At 55.6% G+C, this 22,538-nt stretch overlaps 1 protein-coding gene and 1 long non-coding RNA gene across 6 annotated transcripts; one reads left to right on the forward strand and one right to left on the reverse strand.

Annotated features, from left to right (window-relative positions):
• Positions 1–1,775: 1,775 nt before the first annotated feature.
• Positions 1,776–13,076, reverse strand: GIPC1 (GIPC PDZ domain containing family member 1). 3 transcript variants are annotated; one of them, XM_042928706.1, is made up of 9 exons: positions 13,023–13,076; positions 9,564–9,687; positions 7,498–7,585; positions 4,983–5,304; positions 4,040–4,225; positions 3,760–3,940; positions 2,896–3,008; positions 2,501–2,582; positions 1,776–2,370 (listed from the first exon to the last, which is right to left on the reverse strand). In XM_042928706.1, the coding sequence occupies exons 4-9, from the start codon at positions 5,268–5,270 to the stop codon at positions 2,219–2,221; spliced, it is 1,002 nt and encodes a 333-aa protein (XP_042784640.1). In that variant the 5' UTR covers positions 5,271–5,304; positions 7,498–7,585; positions 9,564–9,687; positions 13,023–13,076; the 3' UTR covers positions 1,776–2,218. The 3 variants fall into 3 exon arrangements, with proteins under 3 accessions (XP_042784640.1, XP_042784637.1, XP_042784638.1); XM_042928703.1 differs by lacking the exon at positions 13,023–13,076 and adding an exon at positions 11,863–11,940 and having other exon boundaries at positions 9,564–9,654; XM_042928704.1 differs by lacking the exon at positions 13,023–13,076 and adding an exon at positions 11,863–11,922.
• On the forward strand, positions 12,289–20,629 carry LOC122214067. 3 transcript variants are annotated; one of them, XR_006199729.1, is made up of 6 exons: positions 12,299–12,355; positions 12,952–13,130; positions 18,269–18,485; positions 19,314–19,459; positions 19,994–20,098; positions 20,194–20,629. It is a non-coding gene; the product is annotated as an uncharacterized LOC122214067 (long non-coding RNA). The 3 variants fall into 3 exon arrangements; XR_006199730.1 differs by lacking the exon at positions 20,194–20,629 and having other exon boundaries at positions 12,289–12,355; positions 13,032–13,130; XR_006199731.1 differs by lacking the exon at positions 19,994–20,098.
• Positions 20,630–22,538: the final 1,909 nt, after the last annotated feature.

Genomic DNA, 22,538 nt, shown 5'->3' on the forward strand with positions numbered 1-22,538 from the left:
GACTCAGAAGTCCCAAGCCACCTGTGGACACATGACGGCGACCTCCCCTCCCGCCCTGACAAGCAGGGGACACACACACACACACACACACACACACACACACAGTCTCCCATCCTAAAACAACACAATCATATCCCTTAACACCCTGAGATCAGATACTGTCAACTCTGTCCCCAGCACAGCAGCAGCCACGTTCCTCAAAGCCTTGGGGTCACCTGTCGTCCTACCCGTGAACTCACTGAGACGGTGTCACCCCCAGAGATGCCCCGACAGTCACTGGCTCAGACTTCTCCCAACGCGCTGAAACGCAGGCCCCTTAGCGCTGTGGGACCCAGTCTCAGCACTGAGACAGCCACGGTCTGTATCACCCGGAGACACCCCCTCACAGTCCGAGACAGGCCCACAGGTACACTGCACGCACCCAAGACACAATGGGTTGCACCTCCTGGACATCCTGGGATCTGGCTGGTCAACACCTACCCCGCAAACAGAAAAGCGCAGGGACACCCTCGCTCGCGGCCTCGGCCACGTCGAGACGCGCCTCCTCGGCCGCCCTCCACACAGAGGTGCCGCCAGTTACACCCAGACACCCGGGAACACGGAGACAGTCACGTTCTTCCCTCAGCAGAGCCGCAGACGGCCAACTCCCCGAGAGACACAGTCGTACTCTCGAAACACGGAGGCGCGACCCGAGCTGTTTACCAGCACGGACACAGGGGGCACCCGTGGGTGCTGGGACCCCAACATCAGCTGTCTCCGTCCCACCCCAAGAACACAACTGCGGGCCGCGCGCACACCCCAGGCCCAGCCGGTCCTCCCAGCTGCCCTTTCCTGGGCAGGCCCCTCACGCTCTTGTTGGAAACAGGGATGGAAGAGGGGAGCGGGCTGAGCTCACACATTCCTGCCGGGACCTCTGGCCTGGCCCCCCTTGCTTCAATTCCTGCCCTTCCCTCCAGGTCTGGCCGGGGTCCCACCCCCCTTCCTTGATCCCCACTCAAATCCTTGAGGATGAAGTGGGTTGTCAAAACAAGCACGCGGGGTTTATGTCCAGTGCGCGCCGTGGACGCCAGCGGACCCCACACGTCCAGAGCGGGCAGGAGTGGGGGCTCCGTCATGACTGCTCCCCTCGGTCTTGGGGGGCAGGGCTCCTGCCCACAGCATTTGCCCTGGCAGGCCTCCGCCTTGGGCCCGCCATCTTTCTTTTCCCAAGCCAGGCTTCCACACCCCTCCGGGCCCTGGTGCTCCCCACGGCCCCGGGCCGGGCCGGGCTGTAGCCCACAGTCTTGCGCCCACGGTGCGCCTCAGGCTTGAGGTGGCGGGAGCTTCGTTCAAGAGGGAGCAAGACTTGAACCCCAGTAGGCCGAGAAGCTCCGGCCTTTGACAGGAAGCCTGGTGGCCCACGGCCAGAAACCTCGTCAGGCAGAACGGGTGTGGGGGGCGGGGGGAGGGTGGCCCAGGCAGGCTCCTAATTCAATTTGGAGCCTGAAGGGGATGGATTTCAGCTGCTACATTCTTTCCCAGCCCTGGCTCACCCCCTTCTCCCACCCTGAAGCCGCCACACAGGTCCAACGGCAGATAGATTCTTTATGTTCAAGACAGCAAATTCAGATACAAAAGCCCACCGCCATCCTCCCTCCTGCCCCTTCTGTCCGGGGCTGGGCTGAGGGAGACACAGGGGGCAGGGGAGGGAGGGAGGTTGGGGGGTTCACAGCAGACTAGTATTTCAAACGCAGAGGTAACAGACTCCACAGCGAGGGGGTTCCTCTGGTGGGGGGGGGGGGGCGCGGAGGGGGAGGGCGTTATTGCATTTGCTGAGGGGGGATGCCCCCCTTCTGCATTCCCTGCAGCAGGAAACTAGGGAGGTCACGACCCCCAAAACAGGCCCCAGGGAGACAGAGGGACCAGTTTGGCAGCTGATGCGGAAAGTGTTGGGGGCGGGGGTGGACGCCCAATCTGGCTGGTCCCTCCCCGCGCCCGGCCCGGCTGAGGTAGGTGGGGAACAGGGCAAGGGGGGACCGGGGACCCCACCCAGGGCGGGAGCTGGGGAGGGGTGGTACCGATTGGAGTAGGGCAGGGGCCTGGCCCCACCTCCACTCTGCATCATCCTCGGGCTGCCGAGCCAGGTCCAAGCCGGATGCTGGGGTCCAGGCCACGGTGTCCCTCCCACGGGGGGCTCCCACCAAGCGGAGCCAGGTCACTGAGAGGTCTGGAGGGAGGCCTAGAAGCGGCCGACCTTGGCATCCCCAATGGCACCCCAGACGTCAAAGACAAACTCATCAGGGAAGGCAAAGTCACCAAGCCGTTCGTCCAGGGCCTCCGCCAGCTCATCCGGGTTCCTCTTGTCCTTTCCGAGCTCCACCATGGTGGCCGCTGGACAAGGGTAGGGGGCGGAACGGAAGCACAGATGGCAGAGGTACTCAGGAGACACCCAGCCCCGCAGGACCTAGAAGCCCCTCCCCCAAACTCGCACCCATCCCCAGATCCAGGTGTCCCCACTCACCCAACTCCGTGTCCCGGATGCCCATGTAACTCTCCAGAAGGTCATCTACCTTCTCAATGGCCTTCTCCTCAAAGGCCGAGGGCTGGGGGGTGGGTAGAAGGAGGGACAGCGACACCACAGTGATGTGAGTACGTTTGCCATCGTACTTACTGAGTGCCGCACGATCTTTTCACCACTTCCCGTGTATTAAGCCACAGCTCATCCTCACCACAACCCTGGGTGTTATCGTCCCATTTTACACACAAGGAAACTGAGGCCCACTTGCCCAGCAGAGGTCCCAGAGCTGGGATGTGGCAGAGGTAGCATCTAGTGCTCCGAGGTCCTCAGCTAACAAAGGATGCGGCCACCTATGGGTGCGCGGGGAAGGAGGGAGCGGGCTGGGCTACAGCACTCACCACATCCTCTACTGTGGCGGGGCCGCGGGATCTGAGCCGGAGGGTCCCTCGGCCAGTGCCCAGCTGGGGGCCAGAGCCAGGGCGGCCACCCCCTGAGCGTACGCTGATCATGTCTGTGGGAGGCAGGCGAGGGGTGAGTGAGGGTCGGGGAAGCCCAATTCCAGCATGCCCTGGGCGGGACCCCAGGCATCCTGGCCTCAGTTACCCTCTTCTACCTTCTGGAAGCTTCTGCAGGCTCTGGGGAGATGGGGCCTGAGGTGACCCCAGGAGGGCAGGACTCCCGACTCAGGCTTGGCATGGACTGGGGAAGGACAGCCAGGGGCTGAGAATGGAAAAGGCTGGAGGGGAGACAGAAGGGGGCCCCGTTCCCAGGGCAAGAGGGACAGGAAGGGGGTGGGGCCTGGGTCATGAGCTGCTCTCCCCAAGGCCAAGGAGATATAGCTGCTGGGCCAAGGACCAGCCCTGTCTGCGGGGGGAAGCTTTTGAGAGTCCCCCACCCCCAACCTCGGGGGCCTCAGGCCCATTCCAGAGAGTTAGTGAAGCCAGACGGAAAAGAGGGGGTACTGGCACAGGGCAGCCAACCCTGGCCTCTCCAGGCTGGGGGGGCTCGCCAGGGTTGGGGGCGCTTGGCTGGGCTAATGGTTCCGGGAAGCTGGGTGCGGGGGCAACTTCCTCCTTGCTCTGGCCCTCCGGGGCTGGGCAGGGAGCCAGCACCCCTCCCCAGGGCAGGGCGGGGCTACCCCTCCATTCCGCCGCAGCTGGCTGGGTTTGGGCGCCACCTGCTGGTGGCTCCCTGCCACTGTAGCCTGAACCCAAGAGAATAGGGCGACGACAGGGGTTCCGGGCGGGGGGCAGCCCCCTCACCAAAAGCTTTGCGGGGCTCTGTGAGCTTCAGCGTGAAGGTGCGGCCTCGGGGTAACTCCTTGAGCAGACGGGCCACCTCGTAGTGGCGGCAGCCCAGCAGGCTCTGCCCGTTGATAGCCTCAATCATGTCCCCCACGCTGATGAGCTGGATGTGGTCGATCACGCTTCCCTCCTTAATGCGCTGTGGGGAAAGGAGCCGTGAGTCCCCTTGGCTCGGCCCTTGGGTCCTACGGCCAATCTTTACCCTTAGGACCCGGGTGTCCCCATCCACCCCAGGCACCTTGATGAAGGCATAGCCGGCCCCGTTGTCGGTAATGGTGAGTCCCAGCGCCTCCTCGGACTTGAACACCTCTACCTCCTTGCGCTGCCCCTTGATGTGGGCGAAGATGAAGTCCTCCAGCCCGATCTGGCCCCCCAAGAGTTTGTCCATGTCCACTTTGTGGGTGTTGAGGGTACAGAACATCACCTGCATGGGGGGAGACACTCAACCCTCACCTTCATCCCTCGCCCTTTGCTAACCACAACCCGGGGGGGTAAAGGGAGCTGGGAAAGGGCTGGGGGTCCCCACCCCGGGGCCTGACCACCCCCAGACTGGCCTCCACTGGGATGCAGCTCTTCTAGAGCCGGGATTTCTGTCCTAGCAAAAACTCTCTGCTGGTTCCAGGGCACAGAGCCTGGCACACAGTGGGTGCTCAGTAAAGGGCTTGTGGAATGAATGAAGGGGCACAGAATACCCGCCACCCCTACTGAGACCCCTGCATCTACTTCCTGCTCAGTCCCACTGCGGCCCTTCTTGTCCCCCTGCCTTCAGCCCCCCAAGTCCTTGGGGTCAGGCCTCCCAATGCATCCCACAGAAACGAACCTCACATCTGACCGCCAGACCCCATAATCAACTGGGGCACAAGCCTCCCGATGCATCATGGGAAGGTAGCATCCAGCCCTGGCCATCCATCTCCGCAGTCCACTGGGGCACAGGCCTCCCAATGCTTAATGGGAACTCAGCACCCAGCCCTACTCTCCAGTTCCCCACAGTTTGCTGGGGTGCAGGCGCCCTAATGACTGATGGGAACTCAGCACCCAGTGTGACCCCACCAGTTCCTCCAGTAGGGAGCTGGTGTCGGCGTATGCACCTTCAGCAACTGAGCCGCGGCTCATGGACAGGACGCACGCCCAGGCCTCAGCCCGCCGTCAGGGACCCTGGTGCCCGGCTCCCCGGTGGGTACCTCGGCAGCCGGCAGCCGGAAGGCCTCGGCGATCTTGCCATACAGCTCCTTGACGTTGGTGAAACCCTCGATGCGGCCAGTGGGACTGCCGTGGGCCAGCTGGGTGTGGAACACGAGGCGGGGCCGCAGGGCCGGGGGAGGCGGGGGCAACCCCATTTGGGGCCCCCCCGCCCCACCCCCACCCAGGGGCCCCGGCTCCCCCACGCCCAGCCCCCCACGGCCTGGCTCGGCCTCCTCATTCTCCACCAGAGGCGGCGCCTTTTTCCGCCGCCCCAGTCCCAGCGGCATGAGCGGTGAGAAGCAGGGGGCACACTCAGGAGACCTGCAGGGCGGGAAAGCGGGCTCAGGGCCTGGGCGGTGGCCTCGGGCCGGCTCTCCCCCACTAGGAGCACACTGCTGACCCGATGAACAGACTGGCCTCGGTTCAAAACCCACTCCCAGCGTTTATGTACTGGTACAGAAGTAACCGCAGCAGCTATAACACCTACTACGACCCCGTGCAAAGTGCTCTGTGACCTTACTTAATCCTCACACGACGTTGTGATATGGGGACAATATTTTGCTACGGATACGCCCACTTAACGAGAAGGTGGAGGCTCAAAGCGGTTACGTTTCTCTTCATTCTTCTAGGTGTTTATTCATTACTATTTTTTTAAAGTAAGTTTCACGCCCAGTGCGGAGCCCAACACGGGGCTTGAGCCCACGACCCTGAGATCAAGACCTGAGCTGAAATCAAGAGGCAGATGCTTCACTGACTGAGCCACCCAGGTGCCTCCAGTGTCCCCTCCTTTTTCTACTGGTTGCAGCCACTAGTGCTGTGCACAAAAAGTTTCCGACTCTCCCTTCAAAGCACACAGCCAGGTGACATTTACTGACCTCCCTGTGACTGGGCAGGCGTATGACTAGTTCTGGCCAATGAGCTGTGAGAGGAGGGGACACATGGCATTTCTGGGCTGAAGCATTTCAGTCCTAGATCAAGAGCCTCCGGGGGTCTGCGTCTCCCAGGCAGGGTGACCTGACACATTTGTCCAGGTGGCAGCACCATCAGCCTGGCCCCGAGTGACAACGGACTATGACGAATGGAACCCCCTACTGAGCTGCAATGGAGACGTAGCAGGACTAAAAAAATAAACCTTTGTGGAATTCAGCCACTAACATTTTGGAGGTTGTCGGTTACTGTAGCAAAACTTGTCCTGATACACTTTCTTTCTTTCTCCTACTGCTATTCTCTCAGTTTCTCTCTCCCACCCTCCTTTCAAATAAGTATCTTTCGCATACTTACTATATGCCATGCACCATTTTAGATACTGCCTTCAGTAAGATGAGCAAGGTCCCTGACTAGGGGCACTGTATGCAGTTCCACAGGTTGTTCACTGTGCAAAAGCACCAGACCAAGGTGGCGAGTGGGACTGAAACTCAGCCTCTGCTCTGGCTCGTCGAGCTACATGCCAAGCTGATGTGTTTGCTGGGAGGAAGGCCTGCCTCTTTCTAACTCTCTCCTGGGTGCCATATACGCCAGCTGGGGTTCTGTTCACGCTTTTCCGAAGCATACAGTCCAGAGGAAATGCGCAGTGAGCAAGCCAATGTGTAAAAGCCTAGTATAATTTCTAAGGGTGCTATGAAGACAGTAAAACAAGACAAGTGCTTCTACCGACAAAATCAAGGAGGGCCTCTCTGAGCAGGTGAAGCTGAACTTGAGACTCGAATGACAGGAAGAAGCCTCCATACAACGATGTGAGGCAAGACAGCTCCAGGCAGAGGGAACCGCCAGTGCAAAGGCCCTGAGATGGGGACACGCTTGGCATGTGTTTGAGGGACAGCAAGTGGGCCTGCACGGTTGGAACAGAGTGGTGAGAGGGATAGCAGGAGGAGGTGAGGGCAGGGAGGGATAGGGCAGAGCGGGCAGGGCCTTGAAGGGCCCAGGCAGGACTTAGGCTTTCGCTCTGAGTGAGGGGGCAGCCGCGGGAGGGCTCTGAGCAGACTCGCGGACTCTGCTCACAGAGCAGCAAGGGGCCAGTGTAACTGGAACAGAGAGAGCGATGCGTGGAGAGGGGGGGGTTGAAGAAGTCCTGGGCGTAGGAGGGGTCGACCGTGCCGGCTTCCCAGAATGGGAAGGAGGTCAGGTTTCATTTTCAAGCCACGCGCCCTAAGCCACAGAAGCCACCCTAAGCCACAGAAGCCGGCAGCACTCTCGGGTCTGTCTGCCCCCCACGTGCAAAGTGGTTCCCTAGGCCACTCGCTCTCCCTGGGCCTCGGATGCCTGTTCTGCAGACGGGGGCACTCACCTGGCCGGGCTGTGCTGAGGATCACATCATGCCAAACGATATTCTTCTGTGTAAAGGGGACTTCCCGCTCCCTCCCTTCAACTCTCCTCTTCCAGGGAGCCCTCCCGGATTCCGCCAAGCCCAGTGCGCTGCACTCACACTCACGCATCCGTTCATTTGCTCCCGCATTCATTCGTCTGCTCTCCACCGCCTCCTCTAGGGGCGCCTGGTCCAGCCCCATCATCTCTCACCTACACTAGTGCGGTTGCCTCCTCCGAGTCTCCCGGCTTCTGCCCTCACCCTCCACGGTCTCCGGTCAACACGGCAGCCAGAATGATCCTGTAAAACACAAGTCCCGTCTCACCTCTGTCCTCTGCTTCGACCCCTCCCCGGGCTCCCACCTCATTCAGAGTAAAAGTCACCGTCCTCCCCTCCACCCCCACGCCCCAAAAGACCTGCCCCCATCGCCTCCCTGCCCCCACCTTCTCCCGCTCTCCCCCTTGCTCGGTCCTCCCAGGCACACGGGCCCGGTCCCTGCCCCTCTAACACACCAGGTACAATCGAGTGTCCGAGGTTTTGCACTTGACTGCGCCCTGTGGCATCCACACAGACACTGTCACACCTCTTTCAGGTGGGATGTAGATTTCATCCACTGTTCTCGTTCACTGTTTTGGGAAAGGGCAAGGCATTCTGTCTGCCTTGCTCATCCCTATATTCTTAGCACAGAAAACAGTGCCCGGGGGTGTAGTAGGTGCTCAGTACGCATTTGTCGAATGAATGCAGGGATGGATGAAGGAATGATCCTAATAGTCATTAGCCCACCAGTCCCCGTGCCTGGCTCTGTAGTCCCTGCCCTCGAGGGGGTACTGTCTCCCCAGCAAACACGCAAGCCCCACCTCTGTGATCTCAGCCCTCACTTCCCAGCATGGTGCTGGGTGCAGGGTAGGTGCTCCATCCGGCCACACAGACACGGAGCGTGTCTCCCTCACCTCTCATCGCAGTTTCGTTTTTACTCCCTTCGTCATCAGTGATGCCGAACAACTGTTAACACGTTCATGAACTGGTTGGATTTGTCCTGTTGCAAACTGCCTGTTTAAGTCTTTGCCCGCTTTTAAAAATTGCATTCAGGGGGCACCTGGGTGGCTCAGTCGGTTAAGCAGCCGACTTCGGCTCAGGTCATGATCTTGCCGTCTGTGAGTTCGAGCCCCGCTTCGGGCTCTGTGCTGACAGCTCGGAGCCTGGAGCCTGCTTCGGATTCTGTGTCTCCCTCTCTTTCTGCCCCTCCCCCATTCATGCTCTGTCTCTGTCTGTCTCAAAAGTAAATAAACGTTAAAAAAAATAATAAAACTGATACATTTAAAAAAAATTGCATTCAGTTTGTTTTTTATCGTAATGCCTATCTTTTTTCTTCTTGATTTGCGGGCACTCTTTAGACATTTCAAGTGACTGGTCTTTTTTTTTTCTTTAATTTTTTTTTAATGTTTTTATTTATTTTTGAGAGACAGAGAGTGACAGAGCGCAAGCGGGGCAGGGGCAGAGAGAGAGGGAGACACGGAATCCGAAGCAGGCTCCAGGCTCTGAGCTGTCAGCGCAGAGCCCGACGCGGGGCTCGAACTCATGAACCGTGAGATCACGCCCTGAGCCGAAGTGGGACGCTTAACTGACCGAGCCACCCAGGCGCCCAAGAGACCAGCCTTTCATCGGTTATCCACCTCTCTATCTCCAGCACCCATCCAGAAGGCGCTCACAGAACATTTGACAAAAAAGAAAATTCTGAATGAACCAAAACTTTTGCCTCGGGGTATGAAGGTATTTCATCACACTCAATGATGCTTAAACAAACAAAACCACCACGAATCCTCATCATCCCCTCCCCTGGTTCTCCTTCTGCTGCTCCTCATACATTTTAGCAGGAGGCCGAGAACATGAGTCTGGAACCTGGCTTTTCCACTTACTAGCTGTGTGACCCTGGGCAAGTGTCTTAACTTCTCTGAGCTCCAAGGAAATCACGCATGTGGGCGCACAGTAAGGGTTCCATAAAGGGTGATTTTTCCTACTGGTTCCATCTGTCCCATCATCTTTCAGTCAGTTGCTAAGATTCAAACTTCCCCCTTTTCCCAGGGCCCCCACATCCAGATCACCAGTTCCCAGCCTCCTCACTCTGCCTACGTTTGCTGCCCTGGTTCAGGCTAGTTTCCATGGCCTCACCTGTGAGGAGGGAATACTGGTGGTGAAGAAAGTGAGTGATTAATGAAGTTGCCTTCCAGGCTACAAGAGGCAGGATGGCCTGGGTTCAGATCCCACCCCTGCCACTTACCAGCTGTGTGGCCGTGGGCAAGTCACTTCATGTGATGGGGCCTCGGTTTTCTCATCCGAAAAAATGGGCAGAATTCCTGTTTCTCAAGGTGCTTATGGGAGTCCAAAGAGATCACGAATACAACCTGATTAGCATTAACAAGCATTTTGCCTGACATTCAATTTAAGGGAACTGTTACTATGATTGTCATTATGATTATTGCCTCCTCCCCTGCCCTGCCAGGGAACATCCCAGTCCTCTCTGCCTGCCTGCCGAGGCCTATGCTAAGCCACCTCCTCCAGGCAGCCTCCCTGGCTTGCCCCAGCCTGTAGGAACCGCCCCTCTGGTCCAGACAGCTCAGGCCCATGAACTTAATTACACGTTGCCCTGGCAGAACTCTTGTCTTCCAGTCTTAGGCTGCTATTTAACTTCGTGTCTCTATTTTAAAATGTAAACCAGATCGCGTCACTACCCGGCTTCCAATTTTACAACAGGTTCCCACCTCACAGGGGAAAAGCTCTGAGCTCCTTAATATGAGCCACAGACCCCTGCGGAACTGCCACTGTGGCCTTATCCGGTGCCCCAGCCACACTATTCCAAGCTTGGTCTAGCCTCAGAGCCTTTGCCCTGGCCGTGCCCCCTGCCCGATCTTCCCATGGCTGCCTACTTTTTGTCATTCAGACCCTGTCTCTGAAGTCCCCTCCTCCAAGAGCCCCACCCCCACCCCCGCCTTGCCCAACAGATTCTACCGAGCCACCCCCTCATATTTTATTCATAGCACTTTTATTCATAGCACGGAGCACTTCTCCCGTCTGCAGGGATCTTTATTTCCTTGTTAACTTGGTTGTGTCCACGAGAATGGCAGCTCCCACAGAGCTGGGAGTTTTGTCTTGTTCACTATTGTGTTCTCTGTCCCAACAACAGTGCCTGGCACATGGTAGGTGCTCAGTAAGTGTAGAATGAATGGATGTGCCTTAGGCCCTCATCCCGCCTACTCTGAGCCCTCCTATCCTCGGAACATGCCTGCCGTGGAGTTGCTAACGGCCACCCCCTCCCCACGTTCCCAGTCTCCCCTCAAACCTGAACATAGGGATGGAGGAAAAGAGCGTCAGCTTGGGCGCCAAGCACATTGGCTGGAATCCCAGCATTCCCACCCTCTCTTCCCTGGTAAGGGCCTGAAACTTAGCAACGCCACAACCACGCAGAAGTGCAGTGGGGGCAGCAGGAAGCAGGGAAGGGGGTTCCTGGGGGCTGACATAAACTGGGGGAGGGGGGGACACCACACCCAGCCTCCCCTTTCCAGTAGGATATTGCTTCGGAGAGGAGGAGGGAGGGGGAGGCCTCTGATTCAGTCTTGAAAAACCGGCTCCCGGGTGTTTCCGGGAGAACGCGTACTGCCCAGGGCCTCAGCCCAGGCTTCCCAGAGGGGCCCAGGGGGCAAAGGACCCCAACGTGCAGGCCCCCTATGTCCCCCACAGACGTCACTCTCTTCTTTGGACCTTGGTATTCAGACCTTGCCTTTCCAGCTCAGGGGAGGCAAAGTAGGGCTGATGTCTGGTGACCTCTTAGGGGGAAAGCAAAAACCGGCAGGTGTGGCCAGATGTGTATGGTTGGGGGCTGGGGATAGCAGCAAGCAGACAGGCCACGGAGCCATGTGGTCTAGTGGCTGAGACTCCAGATCTGGAATCTGCAGCACGGGTTCGAGTTCCAGATCTGCCACTTAACTAGCTAGCTGTGTCACCCTGGGCAAGTCACTGGCTGTGTCACCCTGGGCAAGTCACTCTACCTCCTGGGTCTGTTGCTTCACTTCTAAAAGAAGTAAGCGTGCCTTCCATGAGGTGTTTAGACCCACTGATACGCATGCTAAATGCCTGACATGGAAGCGTTCAGCAAGTGCCAGCCGGGGTGATTTTTTTCATTATTATTGTCGGGACCTCGGTCCTCCCCAGGTTCCTCTAGGCCCTGGAGGATGGGGACGAGGCCACCTCCAGAGAGATGCCCAGGCAGGGCTCAGAAATACCGACCCCGCGCCTCTCCCTGCCGGGAGGGGGACTGTCCAGAGGAGCGCAAGGGGCAGGGTGGCCTGTCGGCCCCGTTTGAGCGGCGGGAAGCGTCTGACCCTGCCCCCAGCGGAAAGACAGGCGCCCCTCTGGGAAGGGGCCTCGGGCATCCTGGCGCCCAACCTAGACTTCCAGCCATGTCCCTGGGGCCGGCCCCGCCCCGCTCGATCCGCCGGCTCCCCGCGCGTCTGCGGCCCCGCAGGCCCGCGCTGGGGTCCCCGGAGCGGCCGCGCCGCGCCCCGTCCGCGGGGGGCACTCACCTGCGCCGCCGCCGCCACCCTGCGCGCGCCCCGCTCGGCCCTCCGCAAACTCCGGGCCGGGCCTCTCCCGCAGCCGCGGCCAGGGGGGCGGGGCCGGCGCCCGCGCCCCGCCAATCAGAAGCGGCCGTCCGACGCTCGTGGCCAATCCGCGCCGTGCCGCCCCGCCCCGGGTGGTTTCGACGGAAACATTCCAAAGGGATCCCTCCGCCTCGCCCGGCTCTTTCCGACCCACCCCCCCCGCGCCGCGGCTCAGTGGACCTTCCCACCCCGCCTAAGCCACGACAGGCTGTACCACCGTAGGGCGCGGAGGGGGGACCTGAGGCTGGGCCCCTGCCAATCGCGGGGAAGGAAGGAGACGAGCAGCCAATGGGAAGCTGGGGCCCCTGGACCACGTGCTGGTGGCTGAGTGTCGGTCTGGGGTGTCTTGGGTGGTAAGGGGCGGCAGGGATTGGGGGCTGGTCATCAGGTGGCCGAGGCTGAGTTTCGCCAAGAGGTAAACTCCCCACGTCCGGAAAAGCTGACCCTTTAGGAGACCCGGGAGGGGGCCCAGGGCAGCCCCCGATCCCCTCCTCCTCCCGGTCTGCCCCCGACCCGGCCCGGCCATCCTCGGAGCGGATAAAAGGGAGGCATTCATTCCAGGCCGGCGAGCGGGCGGAGGATCGAGATGAATAGGGAGGGTCCCGAGTGTCCCTGCTTCCTGGGATGGACAATGGACAAGGGCATTCATTCATTCATTCATTCACTCGTCAAATATTTAATGTACTGCTGCTCCGTGCCAGGCTCTGGCCTATCTCTACAGACACACCAACGGGGAAGCTGAGTGTGCTTCTGGTAGACGTAACAGCGCGTGCAAACGGCCTGGAGGCCGGACAGAGAGATACCGCACATTTCAGGGCAGTGCCGTATCCTAGGAGCTGGCAAAACTGGGGGAAATGGTGTAATGGAAGGGAAGACAAGGGAGAGATAGACTGTCTGCTTGTTGGTTAGGCCAGCGGATATTTACTGAGCACGTAATAGGTGCTAGACTATACGGGGTACCCATCCAGCCCAAGCCATTGCTCTTTCATGAGGCTGTCTCCTCCATCTCAGTGCTCCCCACCCACGCCCGGGTCCTGAGACTGGCACAGAGCAGGGTGACAGCACACACGTGTCCATCTCACCGTCGCCAGGTTTGGCTTGTAACCGAGAGTTCTCAGGCAGGAGGAGGTCCAAGAAACACAGACACGAACGCACCTCATGCAGACCAGGACGCTGAGTTCCCAGGACAGGTGAGGATTCCTTGTTCTACTTCAAAGCCGGGGGCCGCTGGGGCAGTTGGGGCTGGGCCAGGGGCTTGCTGTGTGTTCTGGGAATTGTAGTTCTTGGAGGCCCCTAACGGCTGCGACTCTGATCAAGCCTCATTAAATAACTGGGTCTCTGCAGTCCCCAGGGTGAGTTGTTGCACATCCCAGCCCCGCCAGGGCCTACCGAGGGGAGAAGTGGAAGAGGAGAGTGGGGCCTGGGCTTAGCCGCTGCCGGCTTCGAGGGAGACCGGCCCCACCCAGCTGGCAAACACTGCCACTGCCGTGGCAACGGGCACAGCTATTGTCCTTCTCTTCCTGTTCTGCTGACCTCTGCCATCCCCACTGAGTGATCGGTTGCTGTGGCTGGGCCAGTGTCCTCTGTGGGACTGTACCCACTGCCCTGCTTGTGCCTGGCATCTGAGCTGCCTCCCACACACCTGAAGAGGACAGTATGTGGGGCCACGGGGACAGCAGAGTCCTGAGCAGAATCCACCTGGATCCACCTGTTGACTGATGAGGCGCCCAGGGAGGGGTGTGGGGGTTGTCCAAGGGCGCAGAGGTGGCCACCTCTTTACCCAGTGTTACAGCTCAAGAGGCTGGGGGGCCCAGCTGCTAAGGAGCTTAGACCTGAGTGCTACCTCTGCCCCTTTGGGGGGAGGAAAAAGTCTGGAGTGCCAGCTAAAATGTGCAGAAGGAAAGATTGAGTGAGAAAATCCCCATTTTGCAGCCAGTAGAGGAATAATTAATTCAGGCTAGGCTCCTCAGTGGGGGAGTAGATATTCACACAGTCTCGAAGGACCAGCCCACAAATTACTTGTTAATTACAGAGGGAAAAAGATACCTCAGAAAATTCACCATGGAGAAAGTTGGCAGTCACCACTTTAACGAAATGATCAAAATTAACATCATCAGGGATGGGACAGGCTGACCTCACATGCATCTTGCTGTGATGTACTGAGAAGGACCCCTGCAAAGTACTTGGTCCTGTCCAAAGTGTTTAACCTGAGTCTAATCATAAGGACACAACCAGATACTTCCCGATTAAGGGGCATTCTGCCGACAAACAAACCAAAAAACCCCAAACCAAAAAACAAAAACCAAAAGTGCCTGGACTCTTCAAACAGATCTATGTCATGAAAGGGAAAATCAATCTATTCATCGAATGAATGAAGGAATGAATGAATGAAATGCCGGGAAACTGTTCTAGACTGAAGGAAACAAAGAGATGACAGCCAAAATCAATGTATAATCCTTGATTGGATCCTTGATAAAAATTTCAAAAACAAAAGGATGAAACAGCTACAAAAGATATTCTGGGGATAATCGAGGATATTTGAATGTGGGTGGATCTTAGATAGTATCATGTCCAGGTTAAATTTCCTGAATGTGGGCATTGCACTGTGGTTGGATAAGAGAATGTTCTTATTTGTGGGAGAAATACACTGAATTCTTCAGTGGTAAATTTGTGATGGTTGCGACTGCCAAATAGCTCAGAAGAAAATCATATGTGTATATATCTTATATACAACGTCATAATATGGTATGCATTAGTATTAATATAGAGGAGGGGAGGGGAGAGAGTGTGAGCAAATGTGGCAAAATAGTAACAATTGTCGCTGAAGCCAGGAGAGTAAGTAAGCATATGGGTATTATTTTACTGTTCTTGTGAGTTTTCTTTTTTTTCCATACATTTTTTTATTCTCTGTTTTTGAGAGAGATGGTGAGACAGAGCGCAAGTGGGGAAGGAACAGAGAGAGAGGGAGGCACAGAATTCGAAGCAAGATCCAGGCTCTGAGCTGTCAGCACAGAACTCGACGAAGGGCTCAAAGTCATGAACTGCGAGATCATGACCTGAGCCGAAGTCGGACGCTTAACCGACTGAGCCACCCAAGCGCCCTAAGTTTTCTTTTTTTTTTTTTAATGTTTGTTTTTGAGAGACAGAGAGAGAGAGAGAGAGAGCAAGTGGAGAGAGGCGGAGAGAGAGGGAGACACAGAATCTGAAGCAGGCTCCAGGCTCTGAGCTGTCAGCATAGAGCCCCACGTGGGGCTCGAACTCACGGACCGTGAGATCATGACCTGAGCAAAGTCAGGTGTTTAACCTACTGAGCCACCCAGGCGCCCCAAGTTTTCTTTTTTTAATGTTTGTTTATTTATTTATTTATTTATTTATTTATTTATAAATATTTATTTATTTTTGAGACAGAGAGAGAGAGAGCATGAACAGGGGAGGGTCAGAGGAAGAGGGAGACATAGAATCTGAAACAGGCTCTAGGCTCTGAGCTGTCAGCACAGAGCCTGACGCGGGGCTCGAACCCACAGACCGCGAGATCATGACCTGAGCCGAAGCCGGACGCTTAACCGACTGAGTCACCCAGACGCCCCAATGTTTATTTATTTTTGAGAGAGAGAGTGAGTGGGGGAGGGACAGAGAGAGAGAAAGAGAGAGAGGATCCGAAGCAGACTCCAGGCTCTGAGCTGTCAGCACAGGGCCTGATGCAGGGCTTGAACTCACGAGCCGCAAGATCATGACCCAAGCCAAAGTCGGTCCCTCAACCGACTGAGCCATCCAGGGGCCCCTCTTTTTTTTTTTTTTTAAGTTTATTTCTTTATTTTGAGAGAGAGCAAAAGAGCGAGCAGGAGCAGGGGAGGGGCAGAAAGAAAGAAAGGGAGAGAGAGAGGATCCCAAGCAGGCTCCGCACTGTCAGCGCAGAACCTGACTCGGGGTTTGAACTCACGAACCTCGAGATCGTGACCTGAGCTGAAACCAAACATCGGATGCTAACCAACTGAGTCACCCAGGTGCCCCTTCTTGTGAGTTTTCTACACCTTTGGAAATTTCAAAATAAACATTAGGGAAAAATACCCCCCAATTCCCTCCCATCTCTGGTGCAACACTGCCGTGGGCTTAATGTGCACCTTTCTGTTTGTATGTTTCCTTGAAAATGTGCCTTGTTTTATGTGAGTATTCTATTACATTTGGCTTCTTACTTTCCTTTTCCAGGTAGCACTGTATTGCTTGCTTGCTTGTTTGCTTGTCTTATAGTAGGACTTCAGTATCCATCCGTATTGCCAATCTCTTGCGTCTGTTTTCTTCTGATTTCTACTTGATGTTCCACAGATGCATCCCTCACGTCTTACGACTCTGTCCCCTGGGGATGGACATCAGGCAGCCTCCAGCTACCAGCACTGCAGCCTTGGACATATCCCTTCAGAGACCTGTGTGGAAATCTCCCTAGGAGAGAGACCTGGTTGCAGAGATGCTGGATCACAGGGCACAGTCCGTTGCTGTGTGGCGTCCTGGACTAGCTGCCCCCAGCCACACCTTCTGTCAGTGCAGAGGGTCCCATGTACCCACATCCCCGCCAGCTGTTAGCTTTATCCAGCTTCTGATTTTTACCACTCTGACTCGATGTCAAGTGACGTCACTATTGCTATCTTTCACATTTCTCTGATTTCAGGTCACTTTGAGCATCTCCTCATTTGCTTGATCGCCTTCAGTTTCTCCTCTTTTGTAAATTGCCTGTTCATATTCTTTGCCCTGTTTGCACTTGGGTTGCTGTCTTTTACTCGTTGATTTGCACGTGCTCCTCATAGAATCTAGCTGTGCCCTGTCCCATCCGATCTGTCCTACACGAAATCTCTGCTCTCCACATGTACGTACGAGCACTTGAAATACGGCAAATACAAATTGTGATGTGCCGTAAGTGTAAAATACACACCGGATTTCGGAAACTTAGTACAAAGAAAAGATGTAAAATATCACATCTCATTAATTCATTTTTATTCTGTCTACGTTATAATAATAATAATAATGTGGATGTATTGGGCTACATAAAATGTACTACTCAAATTACTTTCACCTATTTGTTTTTTACTATTTAAATTTTTTTTTAATGTTTATTTATTTTTGAGAGAGAGAGAGAGAGAGACAGCAGGAGCCTGGGAGGGGCATAGATAGGGAGACACAGAATCCGAAGCAGGCTCCAGGCTCGGAGCTGTCAGCACGGAGCCCGACACGGGGCTTGAGCTCACAAACTGTGAGATCGTGACGGGAGCCGAAGTCGCACGCTTCACCTACTGAGCCACCCAGGTGCTCCTGAGCCGTGTAACTCTCTTAACAGCCCTGTGAGGTAGGTGCAGTATGAGGCATTGCGAACATATTCTCCCATTCTGCCATGTGATGATTCGTGTCACCATTATATCCTTTCTTGGAAGAAAATTCTCAGCTGCAATACAACAGGACTTACCCGCTTGTGGTTTCCACCCATGGTGTTTCATTAAAGGGGCTCTTCTCTTAAGTCACAAAGTCATTCTTCTGTATTTTCTTCTATTCGTTCTATGGTTTTGCTTTGCTTGTGTCTTTTATTCCATCTCTCGTCCACCTCAGGTTGTGGGGTAGGATACAGTCTTTTTTCTCCATCACCTCTACTGGTCGCCGGCTGTGTGGCCCCGGGCAAGCCCCTTCGCCCTGTGTGCCTCAGTCTCCTCCTCTCTAAAATGGGAATAATAATAGGACCCACCTCCTAAAGCTGTTATGATTACGTTAGAATAAAATGAGCTCTTCTGTGTCAAGTGCCTACAGTCGTGTTGGGCAGATAGTAAATGCTCAGTGAACACCAGCTGCTATTACTGAACGGTGTTGCGGTCACAGAGATGACCTCAGTATGTCATGATAGAAACATGATAGAAATAGACACCTTTATTAAGCTCTTACTATGTGCCAGGGTCTGTGCTGCCTGCTTTTCATGAATAATCCCACTGGATATCACCCCTACTCTACAGAGGAGGAGGCTGAGGCTCAGAGAGGGGCAGCCACTAGCTCGAAGTTGAACAGTGACTCATAGGTGTGGTGTTTTCAACCCCAAGATACCCCTCTGGGTGGGTGGGGCCTGCTCTGAGCCATGGGGGACAGGGAGGACCAAGGAGGGACAATGCCCTGGCCACAGTGATCTTGGGAGTTTGATGGCCTGTGCTTGGGGTCCCCCTGTCAGCCTGGCAGGAGTGGTCTCAGTGGGACGGGCCTGGAGGGGAAGCAAAGGAGGTGGCCCTTCCCAGGCTGGGTCCTCTGGCCCCAGGTCTCTCAGACTCTGCGCGAGCACCTGCCTTTTGCTGCTGGATTCTAGGATGTCATGATAAAACCCGGAAGCAGCACTGTTTTCTGGAGGGCCAATGGGCAGCTCTCTTCTTGAAATGCATCGCTGGTGATTTCCCACCACCGCCTTGGCCCCTTGCCTCGTCCAGCCCCCCAAGCAGCTGACTTGTGGCATCTCTCCCAGCTCCGTCCTCTCTCCATTCCCGGACCTACAACCCCAACAGCGGCCAGAGGGCGCCTGAGAGCTCGTAAGTCAGGTCCTGTCCCCTCCTCTGCTGAAGGACCCCCCCCCCCCCAAAAAAAAAAGGCCATCTGCCCACAAAACACCCTTTGCTGAAGTAGCCCATCTGGAGTCAGGCCCAGCCATACTGACGTCCACCGATACCTTCCCAAGGAAAGCTGGGCCCCCACTGAGACAAAACACCCAGGGCCTCAGCCGGGACTTCCAGTAAAGGCAAACCAAGCTTGTCCCTCCTGACTCAGACTCTTTCAACAGGCTTCTCTTCTGCCTCAGGCTTGTAGGCCTGCCTCAGCAGGGCTCTGGCACCCGGCCTGTCTCACCCAGGCCAGGCCCCGCCCTACCCTGGCCTACCCTCTCTGTTCCAGGCACCCGAGGGCCTCACTCCTCAGCCCAGCCTTTGTCAGCTCACACCCCTTGCGTGCCTAAGAGACTCAAGGGGTGGGGGCTTCGGCTCCCATGGCCCATCCTCGAGCTCTGACAGACTCCTGTCCCCTGGCCTGTTCCCCCAGGGCCAGGCCTCTTCCCTCCAAGCCCTATGGTCATGGGCAGTGCCTTGCCCAGTGTAGTGGGCTGAATGGTGGCCTCCCAAAGATACGTCCGTGTCTCTGAAACTGTCGATGTGACCCAATTTGGAATAAGGAAGGGTCTTTGCAGAGGTAATTAAGTTAAGGATCTTGAGATGAGATCAGCCTGGATTAGGGCGGGCCCCTGAATCCAACAAGCGTCCTTATAAGAGACAGAAGAGAGGACCCAGAGACAGGCAGGGGGTGGAGGGCCCTGGGAGGGGGAGGCAGGGACTGGGGCAGAGAGGCACAGGACAGATTCTTCTTCACAGCCTCCAGAAGGAACCAACCTTGCTCACACCTTGGTTTCGGACTTTTGGCCTCCTGTCCTGTGGAAGAATGAATTACCGTTGTTTCAAGCCACATAGTCTGTGGCACCTTGTTACGGCAGCCCCAGGAACCTAAAACTTCTGACTTGGTAAGGTCTGCACTTGTGAGACGGTGAGCTTCCCGAACCCCCCCCCCCTCACCCCCCGCCGCTGGGTCTCTGAGTCTCCTAGGGCTTAGTGTTGACCTGCCACTTAGGAACTGTGCCTAACGACTAAGCCATGAATCATGAAGTGGGAAAAGGACCCCAGGAAAGAGGGGCTTTTCCTGGAGCCCAAGAGAACAGCCATTTCTACCAGGTGGGCCCTGGGGCAAGTGGGGCACGGGGGGGACCCTTCCCAGGGCTGGGTTGTCTTTCCTCTGCACACGCCCTAACATCAGTGGTCACAGGATAGATGTGGCCAGTCCTCTTGTCTGAATCAGTTTGTCACTCAATTACTCATTTGACAAACGCTCAGAGGGCAGTTTCTGGGCCAGGCACTGCTGTGAGCACCGGCGATGGAAAGATTGTTAGGGCACGGTTTGTGACCTCCAGGAAACTGGGGTTGGCGGGGGGCGGGGGTGGGTGGTGGCAGGGGCTTGAGGCTCTTGCCTGAGGTTGTCTCTCCTCCCTTCATGAGGGAAGATGTCTGACCGAATAATCGTAGTTTGAGAACTCAGCAATCAGACGCCCCACCTCCACCCCTCCTCGGGCAAGTGTGGGATCAGCAGACCAGGGGAGCATGCTCAGGTCGGTGCGAGAGAGCATGATGAGCACATGTACTTTAAGAACTAGATTGTAATAGAAAACACAGATACTTATTGTTTGCGCTGTGCTCTTTTCAGACAAAAGGTTGGTGCGTTGAAGTTTCGAGAGTCTGATGATCTGTCTCAGGGACTTGAAGTTATACAATCAAATGACACGCCCCACCCTCCACCCGAACAGAGGAAAATTAAGACAAAGCAAAAACCAAAATGCTTGCAGGTCCCTACCTCACTCAGGAAACGCTGAAGTCCTCCCAGTGGCCCCAGGTCCTGCACCACTGCCTCGTCACCCCTGCCCTCGCTTCCTCCCACTCACCCCCACTCTGCTCCAGCCTCACTGGGCTCTTGGCTGCTCCTTAAATATCTCAGACACACCCCTGCCTCAGGGCCTTTGCACAGGCTGCTCCCTCTGCCTGGAACACCCTTCCCTCCATATCCACCTGAAGAAGTGACCTCCTTCAAGTCTTTGCTCAAATATCACCTTCTCAAGGAGGCGTTCGCTGTGTTTTAAAAAAAAAAATGCCCCAAGGGGCACCTGGGTGGCTCAGTCGGTTGAGCGTCCGACTTCTGCTCAGGTCACGATCTCACAGCTCGTGAGTTCAAGCCCCACGTCGGGCTCTGTGCTGACAGCTCGGAGCCTGGAGCCTGCTTTGGATTCTGTGCCTCCCTCTCTCTGCCCCTAACCCACTGGCATTCTGTCTGTGTCTCTCTCAAAAATAAACATTAAAAAAAAGTTTTAAAAATACCCCAAACTCTCTACCCCCATGTTTCATATTTTCATCACTCTCCCCATTATCTAGTACATTAGTTGTTTTATTTATTTATCCTTATTCCCCCCCCCCCCCCCCCCCCCACTCAACTGTTAGCTCTGCCAAAGGCAGGAAGTTTTGCCGGGTTTGTTCACTTCTGTGTCCCCAGCATTAAGCACAGGGGCTGGGTCCACAGTAGGTGGTCAATAAATGTTGATGGAATGAACAATACTTACGACGTGTCAGGTGCTATGCTGTGTACCTCAATAATTAATAACCAATAAGAATAATATTTAAGGCGTGGGACATGGGGCGCCTGGCTGGCTCAGTCAGTAGAACATGGGACTCATGATCTCTGGGTCGTGAGTTCAAGCCCAATGTTGGGTGTAGAGCCTCCATAAAAAAAAGAAAAAAGAAAGAAGAAAGAAAGAAAGAAAGAAAAAGAAAGAAAGAAAGAAAGAAAGAAAGAAAGAAAAAAAGAAAAGGAAAAGAAAAGAAAAAAGAAAGAAAGAAAATTGAAGAAAAAGACAACCCGGGACAGGCTTCCAACTAAGTGCTTTAGAAATATTTGCTCATGTTAATTGCACACTTGCTCTGTGCCAGGTCTGTGGCACAGAGACCTCAGGGGTTAACTGAGTTTTGGCCTGGGGGCAGTGAGAAGGGAGAGCTAGCTGGGATCGTCCTGTTTTACAAGGGAGGAAACTGAGGCTTTGAGAGGTTTTGCCATTTTCTCACGGGAATGCAGCGAGCAGAACTTGAACTCAGCACCCCCTTGAGTGTGCACAGAAGCCAAGTTCATAATTTCATGTGCTCTTCTTCCCTGCTGCATTAACTTACCCACTCTTCACTTGGAACGCTATGAAGTCTGTGCCTCGTTTGTGTCGTTTTTTTAAAGGAGGCCACTGACACTCGGAGTGGTAAAGTCACGTGCCCAGGGATACACAACAGCAGAGTGACAGAGTTGGGATTCAAGGGGCGAGGGGGCTGCTCCGCTCTGGAGCCTCGTGCTCTGCATCTTTCGAGTGAGCTGGTTGTCACATTGAGATTGCAATGGGAGTGATCCTGCTTCAGGTACAGCTTCCTCAGGGTGCGCTGAATGTCTCAGGGGATCCCCTGGCAAGTGGGTTCCTGGAGCTCAGCTGAGAGCACTCACCCCCAAAGGCTTTTGGGGTTTCCAGCTGTGGAATAAGAAACCTTCACATAATAACTGGCACACAGTGCTTATTCTTTTTAACATTTATTTTTTGAGAGAAAGAGCAGGGGAGGGGCAGAGAGAGGAGGAAGGAGGATCCGAAGCAAGCTCCTCACCGACAGCAGCGAGCGAGCCCGATGTGGGGCTTGAACTCATGAATCGCGAGAGCCAAAGTCTGACGCTCAAACGACTGAGCCACCCAGGCGTCCCTCATATGGTGCTTCTATGCTGGGTCCTGGTGTGTGTGTGTGTGTGTGTGTGTGTGTGTGTGTATTATCTCCATATCCAGAAGACCCTTACAATCCTCGAAGAGGTACTGTTATTATGCCTGTTTTACAGTTGAAGAAACGGAGGCACAGAGAGGCTGAGTCACCTGACCAAGGTCACACAGCTAGCAAGTGGTTGTCCCGGACTCGAATCTGGAAGCAAGAACAATGGCTAGGGAGAGGTAGGGGCCACCGAACACCGGTCTGGATCTTCACATC

This window comes from Panthera leo, chromosome A2, assembly GCF_018350215.1.
Source record: "Panthera leo isolate Ple1 chromosome A2, P.leo_Ple1_pat1.1, whole genome shotgun sequence".
Taxonomy (NCBI): Eukaryota; Metazoa; Chordata; class Mammalia; order Carnivora; family Felidae; genus Panthera; species Panthera leo.

Bases quoted from the DNA above. Each gene is read 5' to 3' on its own strand.
- GIPC1 (XM_042928706.1), bottom strand. From the start codon at position 5,270: ATGCCGCTGGGACTGGGGCGGCGGAAAAAGGCGCCGCCTCTGGTGGAG. The intron at 3,009-3,759 runs GTGAGGGGGCTG...TGCCTCCCACAG, and splicing joins AGAGCCCCGCAAAGCTTTTG to ACATGATCAGCGTACGCTCA. The intron at 2,371-2,500 runs GTGAGTGGGGAC...ACCCTTGTCCAG, and splicing joins CATCCGGGACACGGAGTTGG to CGGCCACCATGGTGGAGCTC.